The 19,650-nt window shown below is 34.9% G+C and overlaps 1 protein-coding gene across 1 annotated transcript in view; it reads left to right on the top strand.

Moving 5' to 3' along the window:
• Positions 1–17,000, top strand: part of LOC121316429 (inositol hexakisphosphate and diphosphoinositol-pentakisphosphate kinase 2-like) — a 51,500-nt gene extending 34,500 nt beyond the window's left edge. Inside the window, exons 24-30 of the mRNA XM_041251528.1 lie at positions 2,289–2,468; positions 4,980–5,049; positions 7,862–7,966; positions 8,754–8,816; positions 14,504–14,650; positions 14,965–15,093; positions 15,924–17,000. Coding sequence (XP_041107462.1) covers positions 2,289–2,468; positions 4,980–5,049; positions 7,862–7,966; positions 8,754–8,816; positions 14,504–14,650; positions 14,965–15,093; positions 15,924–16,060 — 831 coding nt within the window. The 3' untranslated portion in view covers positions 16,061–17,000. The remainder of the gene's footprint in view (positions 1–2,288; positions 2,469–4,979; positions 5,050–7,861; positions 7,967–8,753; positions 8,817–14,503; positions 14,651–14,964; positions 15,094–15,923) is intronic.
• Positions 17,001–19,650: the final 2,650 nt, after the last annotated feature.

Below are 19,650 nucleotides of genomic sequence, written 5' to 3'. Positions count from 1 at the left end.
GCATGTTTTGTGTAATGCACATCTCTTGCACCCATCTCAGAAACTCCATAGTATATTGTATAAAAATCAACTGCCTGAGTTATTGCACAACCTGTAGGTTATCCATAGAATGAATCTTCATTTTTAAATCAGTGTGGGTTATAGTCTTAATTTATGGTTCTGATTAGTGTAAATTAGTATTATTAGTACCTGTAAATAAGTATTAGTTAAAGGGTAAGTATTTGTTGACCCTTAACAACTGGGTTACTGAAATGGCCATGCCAGGCAAAATTGGTCACACTATAAAAACAATTCAAAGTCTGTAAAGCATTTTTACATTCAAATAAAAGCTAAAGAAAGCAAAGGGGTTGCTTTGGTTATTTTGACCCAGAAGTTAATGGTTAAATGTTTATTTAAGCATAATTTTAATATTGTAAAGGTGTTTGTTTTGTGTTTTAACGTATTTCCTTAGTATTGCATGTATGTGTTCAGGTTTTGAGGTAGTCATGTGGTTTGAAGTAAAGTCACATTTTAAATATATTTATTGGAATTATAATCCAGTCTAATGCCTATTAAAATGCTTTATTATATGTTTTAAAGTCGCTTATTAAGCTCATGTATATTTTCATTTCCTTGTTATGTAAAGAGTAGCTTTCAATACTTTCACAAAAAATATAACAGAACATGTTGGACATGTTTTTTTTTTTGGTGGGGGGGTGGTAGGCACCTATTTCTCTCCTGTGTTTATAATAGTATGGTTTTTAATCTTGAGTGGTGGACAAAGCAGCATTTAAAACCTACATAATAATAATACCATAGTAATCATGCAGCCATGTTTAACAACTTTCATTTTATCATAAACTATTATGTATCAAATCCTTAAGCAGTTCTAGCATTATTGTTACCCTGCATTCACAACATCAAATAATATACTTTCAGTAGCCATTGGTCTGCTTTGCCATGTTGCAAGTACTATACAAATAGCTGACATTGATGTGTAAACCATCAGCCAGGTTTGTTATGAATGCCATATGAAGTGTCTTCTTTTCACATCTAATCAATCAAGTTAGTCACAGTAACATTCTGAAACAAGCGATTTAAAAAGTTTCCAAGCACCACGTGAACCCTTGGTTTTAAAAAAAAACAAACAAAACAAACAAAAAAAAAAACAGTACAGTTTTGCTGGTAGAATCTACTGGGTGGGGCCACTTGGTAGAAGCAGAGATGTATTGAAGTAGACTTCATAGCGGGTATCCCACTAATCCAAAGATCTGTATCCTAGACTGCAACTATAAAATTGCCACACTTTAATTGTAAACACCTCTGAAGTGACCTACTTATCTTGCATGTTGTCAACGTGCAGCCTATTGAAACATCTAAAAGACTCAATACTCACAAAAAACTCCCAATACAAGCAAAAGCAGAGCAGTAAAGGAGATCACAAAGGATTTTCATAATAGTGTACCGTTGTACAAACTTCCAGTTAGACTACTTCAGAACAAAGCGTTGATCCATAATGAAATCATTTGAATTTCCTTAGCGTCCATGTTTTTTTTGTTTTGTTTTGTTTTTTAATTTACCGGTTGGGTGTGCAGCCAGGGATGTAGATGCTTTGACTTGTCAGGATTTTTCTTTCAAGCTCTGATAAATCTTTGCTTCTGAATATTTTACATCTCACTAACTACTGTAACAGCGAACTGCTCACTGTTCTTGGTCATATGTACGCAGTGATACAACTTATAAAACATTCCATGGAGATGCACCTAATAAACTGGCGATATTCTATACTTGTAGGTTTTTGCCCCCTGCATAAATATACAAAAGTAGAAAAACAAAAGCTGTGTCTTGTTACAAATGAAAAAAAAACCAAGCTTTTCATGCATACCTTAGATATGCTGTAAAATTTAATATTTCACTACAAAAATCAAATAAAAAATCAACACTGATTTATACAGCTTTTACACAACACGTGCACTTGAGTACATTCAACTTTGCACGTATTACAAGGCATCTTGCCAAAGCTTTACAGTTTCATGTATTAAAAAATGTATATTGTAACCTTTAATATTGTAATGTTTGAATTTAAGGCTTGGGCAGCTGTGTACACTAGTACAGCATTGAACCTCTGAAGATTATTTTCTTATCTTTTTAAACCCAGTGAATCGAATAATACAATACACTGGCTTGCCTTCTTTGATTTTAGTGTTTGAAAAGCAGAAAAAGAACTTGCTGCAAAATTGTTGATTAACCATTTAGCTGGATTGTATCTAACTTGGCATGCTTTTGCTGTTTTTGACCCCTTTTCTCAGTTCCAGGAAGAGAGCCCTCTGAGTGTGTCTAGCCCTGAGTGTATTGGTACCTGGATGCATTACACCTGTGGTGTGGGTACTGGGCGTCGAAGACGCAGATCAGGGGAACAAATAACTTCTTCCCCTGTCTCCCCCAAATCACTGGCTTTCACATCCAGTATTTTTGGCTCATGGCAACAGGTTTTTAAACTTTCTTCATTATTAAAACAGCCATTTGTTATGCATTACAAACAACCTTAAACGCAGTCAAAAAGGACACCTAATCCATAAATGCAATTTTTCTTGCATTTAATTGAAAAGGGAAGGGAGTGGGTTTAAATAATAAATTAAATAAAGAAGCCTCTAGAAGGATGTGTGAAAGGGTAGGCATTACTCACAGCTACTCAGTCAGTGTAGACTAAGGCCCTACCCATGGGAGTCACAAACATTACACAATCGACTTTGCACCACTTACATTGCAACAGATTATACATGGAACTTCAGATTTTCAGTTTTAACCGATGAACACAAATAAAACACCCGATACAAAAAAACTGAAATCAGTGTATAGCCAATAAATACTGGAAATGGTTACTCAATTCACGTTGACTTCACCGATTTACCCAGTGGAAAAAAAATATTTAATCGAATAACCTCCAAAAATATGAAAAAATAATTCCCAGTACAGTTGGGCAATGCCCCTCCTTCCTGACTTGTATCTCACGTTGATTTGTTATGAATACTTTAAACCCACCCCAACTACTGAGTAGCAGCAAATTCCTACATTTCTATTGGAGGATTATACACGATTGCGTGATTTTATACACGCTTTGCGTGATTTTTACAATTAGAAACTCAGGATTATTCTTGCTCGCGAGGTTTAAAGCTATATTACAGTTCAATAGAGATCATTTACATGGTCAGAATTAAAAACAGAATTTCAAATTGTGGCGAAATGTTAAAAAAAAATGCCTAAACACACAAAAATCCCAGATGAATATGCCCGTGACCATAAGGATTTTGTTATGGAAGACAGCAAAGGAAAGTAAGGTACAAGTGTGCAAGTACTGTTGGGTTACTATACACATTGTGACAAAAAAAAAGGCCCAACGTTTTGGAAAGTAACCCAAAAAAATAATTTTAAGCGAAAGCTCTGAAAAAAAATTATAAACACCGTAAAACAGAAGCCCTAATTATACCATACTTTTTAAAATGTTTTACTTTGTTCAGTAATATGTAGCACCCTTGCTCACAAGATATATTAAAATATTTTGAAAGCATTTTTTCTTGTACTTTTAGCATTTTTACCCCCTAAGTTTTATTTTTTGCCATGTGACTTAGGTAGGGCCTTAGTAATGACATATTGTACCACATTAAAAAGATTAAGATTATTGATTCAATGTCGGTCATAATGTTGATCTGCTGAAAACCAAAAAAAATGGATTAGTTGTCCTTTTAAGACTTCCTAATTTTAATCATTTGGTCATTAATGGTAGCGTATTAAAGATGTAATTCTGGTTCCGGTATTTATAAATACCATTAAATTGCTTTTGGGAAAGGTGGTTTTAAGACAAACCTACAGTGGCCTGGTGCTTACTTTTTTTTTTGCCAGAACTCAATTTAAATCCTGCTTTACCACTAATAAACACCCATTTCCTCTAAATTCACTGTTTTGAGGATCAGCACTTCTTGGGCAGTTTGAATACTCAATACACTCCAGAGCTTAGGTTTAATATGCTCCATTGCAATGGACTTTTTCCTAAAATCATTTACCAGCATATAATTGTCATAAGTTGATCAAAAGTGGGAAATCACCATGTCCTTAACCCTGAGGAGATTGATTCCTTACACAAAGTCATTTTATAAAAGATGGAAAGAATTGTCTGTTGTATATACCAAGGATGAATCTGTCTAATAACCTGAAGATGTCCGTCTTCTGTGCTTTAATCTCAAGCCCTTCATAAACACATAACCCAGCTAGAAAAGAGTAATTTTTAATTGCACAGTTCAACCTGTGGGTACTTTCTAGTGTGTATGCTCACTTCCTAATGCTGTCGGATCACGCGACTGATGGGAGTGAACCTTAATTTGAGGTCCATCACTGCTGTTGCTCACGTGACCTCACAGTGGACCTTACAGGTAAGCATTACATTTGATCATCAGGTTTTAAAGCTGGACACTGTGTCATTAGGCCATGGCTTACATCCAACAGCTACGACCTTTGGAACGTACCTTTTAATAGGATCCTGGACTGATGAATTGCCAACTTGGCCACAAATAGAAAACTTCAGTGTTGAGTTGAACAGTGATATTAGTGACAGTGAAAACAGTGATATTAACTTCTTTAAACACTTGTCTGTTCTTTCCCTTTTTTTGAGACAGGTGCAGTATTTGTCTGGTAAAAGTCACTCTCTTGCAAACTGGCTCATATGTGTTGTCATGTCTCTCCATCTTCCTGCATCCTTCTCATTCGTGATGTGTGCTTTATCTACTACCATTGCAAGGACCTCATACATGGAATGGACTCCTTTCAGTCTTGGGGATGTTGCATGAACTTTCAGCTCTTTTGTGACTGCACTAACATTCCTAATGCAGCTTATTAACATTGTGTCTGTCTGGAGAGGCCTCTATTTAAAAAAAGGTATGGGATATACAGTATTCATGTCTTTTAAGCTAAAATGCAGAAATATTTTCTCATCCTCAATTGTGCAGGTCCTGTCTGAGAGCAGTACCCATGCACGTGTTACCAGACTGCATGCAGAGCAGAAGCACACTGGAATGGGTAAGCACTTAAGACCATTCATTTTCTTGTCTCTTGCATTGAGAGCTTGTATGGTTAATTGGTGCAGTATTTCTAATCCATTGAACAAAAGTTGACCAAAGAAGGATAGTCCTTATTGTAAAACTGGAAAACCATTAAATTCTGTTATTTAATTCAAAATTGCTTTCTTGTTACACAGCATGTACAAACATTGTACACTATGTAACTTGTGTATTTAGATGTGCAGTTCATTCTCTTTGGAGAACACTTTAAATAACCCAGACACTTGGCTGATCTCACAGTGATTGATCTTACCCCATACAATTGACAGCATGAGCTAGTTTTGTTCATAACATGTAATTGACATGTAATTTTTTTGTACTGTGTGGTACTGGGTAATCAGTAATATATACTGCACTGTTAGCTCTTTTCTGTAGTATTTCTCAGGGGTGTTTGTGTTAATTTCAGATAGTGTGTTGTGAAGCACTGTAAGGCTTCTATTAAAAGTTTGTTAAAAGCGGAACTACTGCTTAATCGTACAGAAAAAAATTAACAGAATGGGTTTCTGATAAATAAACTAATAATTGGACCGTTGCATACCGGATGTGATTTGTCATTTACCATATGTGCAAAAAGAAAAACAATTTGCATAAAAACAAATCACTGTTTAAAGGTGCTGTAAGAAATAGATGTTTGTCACAGTAGTACTCATACAATATTTTTAACATTAAATTCTGATAAATAAATTCTGGTATGCAGTGGCCTTTAGTAGAAAGGGTTGTATGATCTCTAATGTCTGGTCTTAAATGTTTTTTTTTCCCTCATTTCTCCTTTCACTGATCTGCAGTACTAGTTTGAGCTTTTCAATTAATGTTAGTTTGTAAAAGCTACTGGTGTGATTGCTGTTTGTGTATCAAATTCCAAGTCCTTAAATGTATATTGTAATGCACGTGAAAACTAAAAGTTGGAGGAAAAAGTGACGTAATAATATGTAACGTGTGGATTTTGCCACATAACATTCAGCAGATTGCAGCACTGATTACATTCCTCACACATGCTGGTAATGTCCTGAGGTACAATGGAGGTCACTACATTTGTAGGAAAGACTTTCTGACTTAAGGGTTTAGTAACTAGTGGGACTTATTGTATCGGAATTGTTGAAGCATATTTTATGTGTTTTATAGTCGGCGGTATTTCATTTTTGTAAGTAGTGGTTATTTATTTTTAGGGCTGTGTTTCAAAGGTTCTTTCGCTAACCAGGGTTTCGAAGGTTGTTTTAAACCGTGTATGCAACAGGATATAGCATCCAAAGCGCTGGAGCCGTACGGTAATGAATATCTAGTGTACAAGACAGTGTAAGAGAAGTGCTATGGTAGAATATGTTTGAAACATACAAAATATACGATAACACTAATAATTTTAATTTCGAAAACTGAGCCCCGTCTACCCCTCTCCCCTCCAGCTTGTGTTATCTATAAGCAGACCTTTTAATTTTTTCATTCTCCATCTCGACAGCAAAGCGTTGTATAGCGTGCACTGTATTGAAAGAAATGTTTCAAAACCCCTCTGCTTTTTGGGTTTTTTTGTTAAATGCCCAGACAACCAAAAAAAAAAAAAACAGTTTAATGCAAACTGCAAGCAACTTGTATCGTGGAGGCATAACTAACCTCTGGGGTCACTTGACAAGTGTAATTTCGTAGTAGAAGTTGTAGTAGTAGTAGTAGTATGCGACATACTGCTTGGAACAGTGACTGTTAAATAAAGCTTTGTTTTGCCTAAGTCCACTGCAGTTGTGCAATGCAAGCTTACCTATATGTATCACAAACATCTTCAAATACGTGTAAATAAACAGTGTGTATTTATTTTTTTTTTAATTAAAATTATAAAACGTGATTTCTGTTCTATATAACATATTTTTAAACTACATGGGAATGTTTTATTCCATTTATATGGATTACCCGTAAAGTAAGATTTTCAATCAAATATAAACAAGTAGCTATGGTGACGTCACCAGTAAATTATACAAATGAGTACCGTCGAAGGTAAAAATGTACACTTCGTTGCAGCCCTATTTATTTTTTAAATCTCTTGTACACAGTTCTTTAATACCGGCAATTCAAAATGTGTTTTTTTTTTTTTCTCAAACAGAATCCACTCTGAATAAGAGGGATGTGAAAAAGTCATGACTTGATTTCTAGCCCAGAAAGGGCTAACCAGAATCCACATAAACCAAACACAGTCATGGGTTACCAGTTCCATACACTCTCATGAATGTTCATTCTGCATTTAATTTGTACAGGTAGCTATATAGTTCAAAGCTCTCCACATTCCACTTCAGTCTTTACTTTGTCTGTCATTATATTTATATGGTACCATACTTTTGTAGTGTTATATGGATTACTGAGGTCTACCAAGATTATTTAAATTTTATTTAAATGCAGATATATTTAAACCATGGACAAATGCAATAATGAGTTGTTGAAAAGTATGCCTTAGGATTTTATATTGAACCATACAGTAAAAAAAAAAAAAACTCTGCAAACTTCACTTAGTGACAAAACTGTAGAAAGTTGCTGTTATGCATTGTCTGACCATAAAATGCTTGGTGAGAGCAATGATCGGTTTTATTAGCTGAGCTTTCCCTTTGGGTTAAGTTTTCTTGGTACTAAGGTGACATTACAAGCATTCTGTGACCATGTGTTAGGCTACACAAAAGTTGCTGCCATCTCTGAGGCAAGAATCTCATTCCAACGCATGCTGCATGGTCTAAATCGTAGAACACCTGGTTCTTGTATGTATTTTCTCTAACTCCCATTAGGGTCTCATTGTGCAGGCCTGTTTAGCACTATGGTGCTCGGGGGTTCTTCAAGTGCACCTAATCTACAGGACTATGCTCGTACGCACCGTAAAAAGCTGACTTCATCTGGCTTCTTAGATGGTATGTGCAAACACGCACACACATCGTGGAAAGATGAACCTGTAGTCATTTTAGAAAAGGGATCCTAGATTTTTTAAAATTATTATTTTATTTATTAAGTTGTGTTTAGTTGATAAATGTATTTTGTTACCCATTATATACTGTACAATGGTTTAAACTTTTGTCAGTACATGTTTTAATATAAATTGGCTTTAAATCGGTGCTACTTGGTAAACCTAAACAAAACAAACAAAAAAAAACCCCAAAGAATTCCAGGATTCCTGGTAGATTCTGTCTGTGTGACCCATTTGTTTAATATTTGTACCATAATGATTTATCATCTTGATTTTGATCCATTTTCATCTAAGGTAGGCAATCCTCTCCTTGATCTCAAGGCATTGGTTTTAGACAAGTATGGTGTTTAAATTATTTAATGGGAAAATTGCAATGGTGGCATGTAATCAGATAAACACGTGTATGTAATAGAGAGTACCACTGTTCTGAAAGGCTCCCTTGTGGATTAAACTAACATTGCCTACATTAGTGTTCACTGAGGTTGTTTCTTCAACTTAATGACAGACCATCCACCCAATAACATTTCACTAAGCGCTTCACGTTAACCAATGGTGATCAATGGTTTTTGCTCCTCACTGGCTGCCATACCCCTGACACTGTTTAACTTTTAACTCCCAGTCCCCTCGCCTTTGCATGCTGTCTAATTCTTATCTTTTCTTCCTGTCAATTTATTTTAAATTCCTCCTTTTCTAGTAGCTTTTCAATTTCAGGTACCTGTTTTTCTCTTTCTCAGACGCCACACGTGGTTCTGCTGTAAAAAGATTTTCTATCTCATTTGCTCGACACCCAACCAATGGTATGTTTGCTTTTATTTTAAAAGAATACGCCCGTGCTTCCCCCGCTTATTATTTCCTTGTTTCGTGTGGAGTGTGTAATTCCATCCATTAATCCTCCCTTCACCTCAGCGAATCACATTTCTGGAATGTGCCCATGACCCATTGGTATAGCTGAAATGTTTATGAACATTTGTATTTGCAAATATTCAACATATACATTCACCTGATGAGGGTGATGTGCAGAAACCTAATGTTTCAGTGTGATTTCTGTACTTTTTATTAGCAATCCCTAGTAGAAAATGGGTAAAACTTCTAGGGTTTCATGAGATGTTTGTTGTACTGTCACGTTTGTTTATGTCTTGGAGTATTTTTATTACTGCTCAATACCACTAACGGTAGTATCACTGAAAATTGATTTTAAAGCCTTACTTTATCACTCCAGTAGAAAGTTTGTGAATAAAGTGAATTGGCATATGCCCTCATGGAGATTTAAGACTATGCAAGGGTATGTAATCAGCCAACTATTATTCGTATCAAAGCCCGTTTTCTTGTTGCAGGCATGTCCCAGCAATTTTTGTATAAAGCAATTTTTTTATTTTTTTATTATTATATTATAGTAATCTAATTTCTTTATGGCCTGGAGTCATTGACAGCAGCAATATAATATTCTGTTCTACACTAAACATAACACTTTCTCGAACTATCTTACAGTATGTGGTTCCTTTCACAAAAGCTGTAACTCATGAATGATGTAGTGTGTTTGATGGGTTAAATAAGGTTTGATATTACTGTGAAATTCTAGACTACTGTTGGTTTCTTTTAACAGTCTAGAAACATGTAAATAAGACAAGGCTATGTTTAATCAGTTAAAACAGACTGCCAAACACATAACCTGTTGTTGAGATTTCTACTTTCACAAAGATGGGTAGCGAAAGGCCAACTACTGACCTGCTAAAGCCATTGAACTCTTACTTTATCTTACAAAGCAGAGGATTTATGTTTTTAAAAATGGGAACGTTTCAAAGTAATTCTGGTAATAAAAAAATATATTAATGCAAGATCCTGTGCACAATGTTTTTGTGTGCTTTAAAACAATGTACATGGTTCAGCTTTACTCGCATATTACATTGGGCAGGGTCATTTTACAGAAATTATACAAGAACATAATAATGTCATTGCCTGAGGCTGGTTTCCTTAGGAACCATCAGAAATGACATGTTGCTGATTACTGCTCTCTTAATAGATTGTTTTTTAACCAAAACATTCTGCAAAATACAAGGCAATGAAAGGCCGTCGGAGCTGTAGCCAGTAATGGTAATTTTTAATCCTTATTTGTGTATATTTAGATTTAACAATTTGGGGAATAATGTTATTTGAAACACACTGGTACAGCTTTATTGAATAATAACAATAATTAGAACAAAGTACATTTCTTGATGGATGTCATTGTAAAGTGGACAAAGGATTTTAGATTGTCTGATGGTTACCAACTAGTGAATGCTGTTATTATTCACCAGCTAGTGAGAGCTGTATTATTCAACATGTTGGTTTTGACAGGTTACTTTTATTGACGTGACCTTTCAGACGTGTAAAATGTGCATAGCATCTTGTGTCCTGTGACACCAGTCTTTGCATGCTATTGACATTATAAAATGTACTGCCCTGCCCTGTACAGTGCTGGATCAAATCCAGTATATTAATCTTTAGTTGAAAATGCTGAGAATGGCTTTTGTTTCATTGACCCTAAATTATTACTGCTGTCCTATTACTAGTTTCATTACTTTTTTGAGAATTTGGCTTTTGCTGGTGCTTATGACAAATGTAATTTACATTAATAATGGTCAGTATTAACTTTTTTGTTTTTTGTTTTATTAATTAAATTAATACTTAGTAGTTCTGGGCTTGTTTCCATGAAACCATGTAATGGGTGAACTTAAGCCACATGCCATATCTCACGTGGCTCTGAATCAGTTGTTTAACAAGGGGTTAAGGTTAATTGCAAACATTTTTTTCTAAGTATTATTTGAATACTTGATATGCAGATATGTTAGCAAATAAATGTGGAATGTGGTCATGTTTACAATGCATCTGATAGATGTTCAGAAAGTGTTTTTGTAGAATTCTCACCCTTTCTAAGCAGTAGAAAACTGGGTTGCATAGTTTTTTGTTTTTTTCTTTTAACAAGTATCATAGGTTTCCTTTGTTCATTATTTACATTTGTTTTCTATAATCTGCATTCCTCAATGCCTCAGTGTTTTCCAGTTTGTTCTGTGGTAAGTGTTGCCCAGTTGCTTCTGTCTAAACTGTCTTTTTTGAACCAAAGCATTTTTTATCTTTTCCATCTTTACCCAACTGCTTTTCCTTAACCCTTTTGGTAGACTTCTCCTATCCCCCACCCCTCAATAAAAGGAAAGTGGTGAAACAAGTATTAGCTGACAGGGCCTTACCCTGTTTTATTGGGCCTCTATCCAGAGCATCGTCATCTGTGTAGGTGTCTGTTTGTTACCTCCCTGAAATATCTAGACCTCGGTGCTATGTTGCTATAGCTATTGTGTGCAAGACCCAGGCAGCTTATCTGTTGTGTAAACCCTTTCAGCATGATTAGATGCTCATGTAAATACCCCTAAGCGGATTTGCATGTATCTTTTGTACTTACTAGGTAATAAATGATTACCAATGCGAACATGTGGGACTGTTTAAAAAGGCCTTAAAGAAGTACCACATGGGCAACATAGCTACGAGTATGAGAAAAAGCCAGCAGAAGACAAGGGAATACAAATTTATTGGATAAGAAGTAGAAGCTAACATGCTTGTCACACTTACATTTTTACATATATCTAGAGATCTGTCAAGATACTGCTTATATAAACGTAAGAACTTAACTGCAGCGTCCTTTACCACAAGTTATTGAGAGTATCAGAATCTGGGGATGGATAATCCTGCCCGACTAGCACTTACTTTTTTTACATGTTCATACACTGGATGCACAGTGGGTTGGTACCAACATAGTTATTCAAAGAAAGAGAGAGACCCCTATTGGGAGAAGGGAGTTTCAACTTTCTGCATCTTCATTCAAACTCTTTTAAAATAGAGCCCATGGCTGTTACATTTTGGTCTCAATTGGTGGTAAATGTTTTCTTATAATCCTCTGCTCCCTACGGGTGACTATTTTGCAGAACCTTAAAATCCAACAATAAAAAAAGCTAATAAAGTACAACTGTATATTTGTTCTGCTATTGCATTGTAAACAGATATATCTTGGGACATATAATGTGTTATGACCAGTATTTCAAAATTAACTCAGTATGTAGTATACCTTTGCCAAACATCTGCACCTCTTAGTTTGAAACATATACAGTGCCTAACTGTAGTACTTTTGACTGCAAAATAGATAAGCTTTAAAGAGTTTTTAAAGTGATGATTTATTTCTTTATCTTTCTATATTTTACCCTCCCAAAGAAACAGTGGATGGATTTACACTTTTTGTGTTGTTATTTAAAGTATATTTGCTTGCTTATCTATGTTGGCATTGGAGTAAGCTACAGCACTGGAACCAAAAATCCTTAAGCCTAAATGACACTTAACAATCCTCATATATTTACAAAAGAATATTATCATTATATTGTGTGGATTGCAGCTTAAGTTCAAAAGAGCATACAGTGTTGGTAGACTGATAAAGGTGTTGTATCTAAAAAAGACTAATGAGAACTGCTACAATATATTCTGTAAGGTTAAATATACAGAAGACACTGATGCGTTAGTTCAGTAGTTATACTACATGCCTACAAAATACCATGTGTATTAAATTAGTAAAATCACATGATTGTACAAAGGTACTATTAGAAAAGATACAGTTGATTGATTTATGACACAAAGGCATGTATTTTCAAAAATTGTTTAAGTACTTTCCATAAGTGCCATTGTGCTATGTGATTTAATTTTTTTTTAATTTACATGTTGATTATCAAATGTTCATAGTGTAAAATTAGCTTAAGGTGCTATAAAATAATTTTCCCAAGTATTCACATGTGATTAAAACATGTCTGTGCATAAATATTCATTTCTGTAGTGAGAATCGAAATGGGACTAAAGGCCCTTACACACCAGATGCGACGCGAAGAGCGACACCACAAAGCGATGCGAGAAAATCAATAAAACCTATGCTTTTCAATAGCACCCTTCTCACCAAGAGCGTCACGACACAAATTCCAGTGCAGGCGATGGGGGGGTGATGGAACCTGGTCCCGTTTTTAAGAATTCGTGGCGCAGCAACTACACAACTGAGCAATCAGAGGACAGCTTCATGACATGTGGTTTAAAATCAAGCCGTTTCACTTTCACTCAAAATGGAGAAGATCATACTTTCAGTATCTAATTTCCCTGACCTTTTTGACAAGAGTCAAAGCAGTTATTTTTGCGTAAGTGCAGGCCAGCAATCTGCAACAGGTCATCAAATTTGGTTGTCTACATACGAAAGTACTATCTGAATCTGGCACCATCAAATTTTTGTTCTTGGACTAATCTATGGAATTCAGCTGTTGCTGTTCTTTTTCTTAGGATGTCGTGCACCCAAATCCGGTGTTTTTGAAGTCTGCAGAACTACAGCAGTAATAATAATGTCTCTTCCTCTTCTTGATCAGCCGCTTGTTAGTAATCATACTTTCTGAAAGATCTGGCAAATTTCCAGCTGCCGCATCGTGTCTGATTTCTTCTGGTGTGCACTTTGTTTTCGCAGCGAATTTGTCATGTCGCCCCAGTCACTCCATTGCGTTGCGTCTGGTGTGTGAAGGCCTTAAGAACTATGATTCTTGGTTTACATGCAATTTAGAAACTCCAGATTCTCTCTTCAGTTTCTGCTTACCACAGCTAATTCTTGTGCTGCAGAGCTATTTCTGCCGTTACCACTAAACTAACATTTTAGAGACATTTCTGGATAATTATTACCCAATGTACTACAGTTGGTACTTTCTAAGCAAATAAAAAAAAACAAAAAAAAACAATAACTTGGTTCCTATCTGAATACATACACACTATATTTATGCAATTTGTTCGAAACATCTTGTTTGTGGTGTTAGATTAATCACAATTGAATGGTTATTCATTTATAGCAATATAAATGCAATAATGCTGATATGCCAAACAGCCCATTTGCTTTAGAAAATCTAGAAAACTTCCTGTCTTTAGACATTTTACCTGTTGCATTTATCATACCACATTTTTCTTCTAGATCCTGTTTCTTTATTGTGATGTTGCAGAGGGGCTTTTAAGATCCTATTTAAACATTCACAAATATAATATGTTTTAATCTTTAAAAAAATTCTAATGAAAAATACGTTGTTAGAAATGAGGTAAGTGGAAACACATTCCTGATTATAGTATAAAGTTAGCACTAGCCTGCTTTAAATGTAAACTCCAAGGCATAGCTGGTAGACAGTGTATGTTGTGAGTATCTTGGTTTGAAGTACTGTATATCAACCTAGATATTTCACACGTAGTGGATTACTTTCTCCGATACACTAGAGTGCCTACCAATGTTCTCATTTCATAAACGGTGGTGTATGGTTTGCCTGCTTCTACATTAAATAATGTGCTACATGATCATGCATGCATTGGCTATCTTTTAAGTGTGTGTGTGTGTGTGTGTGTGTGTTGTGCGCTTTCATCTGTCAAGTCATTTGTGTTAATCCATTAAAATGATTTCTTTTAGGTTTTGAGTTGTATTCCATGGTGCCTTCAATTTGCCCGCTTGAGACCCTGCACAATTCCTTATCACTTAAGCAAGTGGATGAGTTTTTGTCTTCTGTTGCTGTATCATCCAGCGAAACTTTCTTGGAAACACCAACTCCTTCCCCAGGTAGTTAGATTTAAAATGTGTGTACATGTTAGTAGATAGTACATATGTGTTTGCTATGTTGTGCAGTTAGAAATCAGTAGACATTCTTTCCATCATCCTAACATTTATGACAAGTTACTGAGCATAGCTGTTTTCAATATTGTTTTTTTTATTTTTTTCAAGTGTGTGTGTGTGTGTGTGTGTGTGTATGGGTGTGTGTGTGTATGTGTGTATATATATATATATATATATATATATATATATATATATATATATATATATATATATATATATATATATATTACTGTGTATTTCTACTGTGTGATTTATTCTAGCTTCAGCTGTAAGTTACAGTGGAACAACAAACCGTAAAACATCTCTGAATACATTCAGTCCTGCAAAGATTCTGCCTTCTCCATTTTCACACTCTGCAAGTAAGAAGGCTGCAGATAGGACATCTGTCAGTAAGTATTTTATTCAGATTAAGTTCAATTCTGTTTTAAAGAAAATAGCTTAAGATAACTCCAGAAACAGTTTGAAGAATCAGACCCTTACGTCAACTCTAGTAACCTCCCTAGGATGTTATGCTCAGAAGCTAAAGGAATATCCCTCAACGCCTATGTAACTCGTATGTACATCTTTAACCTTAGCTTCAGGAAAAAACTGCTTGCATTTCTAGGCTCTGGTTTGAAAAAAAGGTGTGAAACTTGTCAGACCTCTTCATTGACAGTGAGGGATGAGCAAGTTACACTAGCAACACTATCATGCATCTTGAAAAGTAAAAGCTACTAGTGTTTTCCAATGATTGTTGCTGAATAGTTGCATTATCTCTCACGCAGCTTATATACTTATGGCCAAAATGTTTGCATCACCCTATAGAATTCACTAATATTTATTTATAGTCAAATTAAACCTGCTGAATAATGTTACATTAACATATTGAACTACATACCGCATTGTAGTTTTCCCCATATGCTTAGTGAAAAACTGACAAATTGAAAAATGTGACATTTAGAAATCTAACATGAAATACTGTCCTGCTAATATGGCTTCTGGTAGACTTTTGCGATTTCATTTTATAGTTTCTTTGATTTATATGATGTTAAATAAAAGATCTAAAATATGTTTCTATCTATCTATCTATCTATCTATCTATCTATCTATCTATCTATCTATCTATCTATCTATATACTGTGTATTTGGCTTGAATTAAGTGCCTTACTTCTTCTGGCTGTTACTTCTTGAACAATCTTGAACTTGCGATTCTAATTTGATTTGGGTTTTTTCCATGCAGTGAGTACTGGGCTCTCCAGCACCGAGCCGAGTGCTGGTCCCTCCTCTCTGACACAGCTTTCATCTCATGGAACCCCTGGTAACAAATTCCTGTTGCAAAAGAAAAGTGGAGAAAATGAAATGCCACCTGGACCCTGACCTATTGAAAATAAATAAATATCGAAAGCCTTAATACTTTTACTATCATTAAACTAGGCTTGTACACAAGACATTAATTTTGCTTTGCATACGCTTTGATAAAAAAAAGCATTTTATCTGTTTCGGGGGATTTTGTTTTCCCTGTGTTTTATGTATGGTGTATATATTGATCCTGAAAATATATAGTGCTCACATTATGTATATTTTTATTTCTGTTGTCCTGATATAATCACCAAATTATTTGATTTGGTTGTGTGGGCCAACTGGATAAAGTTAACCTTGAAAAGTTGTGCCACTGTAAGGCAAATAGTTTTATTAAAGGGTGAAAAGGTATGGAGAGGTTTACAAATTGATTTCTGTGTACAGTATATGTGGCTTATTATTTTTTCTTTTGTTTGTAGTCACCAAAAAGTATTTGTGTTGTATCTTACATTTTTATGTATTTACATTTTATTGTCAGCATTGTTTAACATGTTTCTTTAAATAGACCACAATGTGTATTCATTATTAAATCTGGGCAAATTTGCTCTTTTTAAGTAGTACAATTACCAAAGAAAACTTGACTAGCCCAGATATGTATATGTTCGGAAAAAGAGTCTGTTTATAAAAATGCCCTTCAGTCCAAATAGTTTTCAGTTGCGGGTGCTACAAAAAAAGAAATGGTATGTTGGTAGTTTATTATTCTCTTCATTTTACAGGAACATTTAGGTTGTTTTAACTCCCTTCACAAAAATAATTTGAAGTATTCATGGTTGCTAGTAATTAACTTAAAGTACTTCACTTGCTGTAAAAGACAATCTCAGTAGAAATATAATGTATATTAGGTGTTAATGAATGTATTATAATGTTGCCTGTATTCATGTACATACTAATTAAGCAATAAAACTACAGTATTGTTGGATCAGAATGAAACCTGGCTTTTACTGTTTGCACTAAAGTTTAAAAAAAAAAGATAACCTATCTGCTTGTTATTTTATGTCAGAGGGAGGCAACTCCCGTCCTTGAGGACTGTTTTATAACAGGTATAATGAAATGAACTAGATAGATTTGATTGAATAAAAAAAATAAAATAAAAAAGTCTTGTGGCTAGTACAGTAAATACCATTGCTGTTAAAAATCATTCTCGGGTGAATCAAAGGATGACATCGATCAATAGGTTTGGACTGTTCTTGTGAAAATGCAACATTCTGACATTTACGTTATTGAGAAGAGTAATGAGCAGTCAATGTAATAAAATGAGTAGACATCAGCAACAGTGCCCCCATGAACCACAGTGATATAGGTTACAGCCATTTAAAGTGCAAAATGATAAATATAATTAAGAAAAGTATATGCATCATTAAGAAACAAAATATTTAAAAATCTGTTAACACGCTCTACGTTGTGCTGTTCTGTTCACCAGGTTAAACCAAGCGTGGAGTAGACTTTCATCCAACGCTAAGCCTACTTTGTGTGTATTATTATTTTTTATTCAGTATAAGGTGTGCGGTTTGTTCATTTACATTGAATTAACATTTCCCTCAATTCAGATAAGGTTATATTGATAATATACACTATATACCAAAGATTTTGCATCACCATGTAAAATTAACTAATTTTGCTTCATAAAGTCGCATGAAACCTGCTGAATAATGTTAGCTCAAGAAGTAAGATACAACACCTTATTCTAAAACTAGATTATTATTTTTTACATTACAGAGAATTGAGGTTAGTGATAATTTTACTTACAAGTACAATTAGATATTGCTATGTATTGGATAACATTCTTTGGATAAGAGAACATTTTAGGAAAACCATGATGCGCTTTCCTGTTTTTCATGCCTAGATACCTGGAGGTTATACTCTATATTTCTGTATGAAAGCTATTATAAGTAAATTATAATCCATGAATATGTATAAGATTATATACAGTGCCTTGCAAAAGTATTCAGACCCCTGACCAATTCTCTGATATTACTGAATTACAAATAGTACATTGAAATTTCGTTCTGTTCGATATTTTATTTTAAAACACTTAAACTCAAAATCAATTATTGTAAGGTGACATTGGTTTTATGTTGGGAAATATTTTTAAGAAAAATAAAAAACTGAAATATCTTGCTTGCATAAGTATTCAACCCCCACACATTAATATTTGGTAGGACCACCTTTCGCTGCAATAACAGCTTTAAGTCTTTTGGGGTAAGTATGTACCAGCTTTGCACACAGTGTCCGAGTGATTTTGGTCCATTCTTCTTGGCAGATTTGCTCCAGGTTATTCAGGTTGGTTGGACGACGCATGTGGACCGCAATTTTCAAATAGTGCCACAGATTCTCAATGGGATTGAGATCAGGACTTTGACTGGGCCACTGTAGGACATTCACCTTTTTGTTCTTGAGCCACTCCAATATTGCTTTGGCCTTGTGCTTGGAATCATTGTCCTGCTGAAAGGTGAATTTCCTTCCAAGCTTCAGTTTTTTAGCGGACTGAAGCAGATTCTCTTGCAGTATTTTCCTATATTTTGCTCCATCCATTCTTCCTTCAATTGTAACAAGATGCCCAGTCCCTGCTGATGAGAAGCATCCCCACAGCATGATGCTGCCACCACCATACTTCACTATAGGGATGGTGTGTCTTGAGGCGTGGGCAGTGTTAGGTTTGCGCCACACATAGTGCTTTGAGTTTTGGCCAAAAAGCTCTATCTTGATCTCATCTGACCACAAAACCTTTAACCACATCGCAACTGGGTCACTCTCATGCTTTCTGGCAAACTCCAGACATGCTTTCAGGTGGTACTTTTTGAGTAACTGCTTCTTTCTTGCCACCCTCCCATACAGGCCAGTGTTATGCAGAGCTCTTGATATGGTTGACTGGTGCACCATTACTCCTTGGCAGTGCCTGGGTGGTGTGATGCAGCTTTCACTTCATGATTATTGATCCAACTATGCTCACTGGGATATCCAAACACGTGGATATTATTTTGTACCCTTTCCCTAATCTATGCATTTGTATTACTTTATCTCTAACTTCTGTAGAATGCTTTTTGGTCTTTGGTCTTCATTTTCCTTCAGATTCACAGCCTTACCAATGATCCTTCAACAGTGGTGTTTTTATCCAGAAAATGTGACAGCAACTTTAATGGTTCACAGGTGGAGGCCAATGGTAAGGTAATTGTTTCCTCGTTAGGGCAATTTCTTTCATCGGTGCAAACCGGGAGCTTCCAAAGCACAGGGGTTGAATACTTATGCAAGCAAGATATTTCAGTTTTTTATTTTTCTTAAAAACATTTCCCAACATAAAACCAATGTCACCTTACAATAACTGATTCTGAGTTTCTGTGTTTAAAAATAAAATATCAAACAGAACAAAATTTCAATGTACCATTTGTAATTCAGTAATATGAGAGAATTGGTCAGGGGTCTGAATACTTTTGCAAGGCACTGTGTGTATATATATATATATATATATATATATATATATATATATATATATATATATATATATATATATATATATATTTGATTTTTGACACATTATAAGTCATTTTATTTATACATATTATGTACACAGTAATTTAAATAAACCATTCCTTAGTCGAGACCAAAAGACC

Source organism: Polyodon spathula, chromosome 1, assembly GCF_017654505.1.
Source record: "Polyodon spathula isolate WHYD16114869_AA chromosome 1, ASM1765450v1, whole genome shotgun sequence".
NCBI classification, from domain to species: domain Eukaryota; kingdom Metazoa; phylum Chordata; class Actinopteri; order Acipenseriformes; family Polyodontidae; genus Polyodon; species Polyodon spathula.
This window is presented reverse-complemented; position numbering and strand designations above follow the sequence as displayed.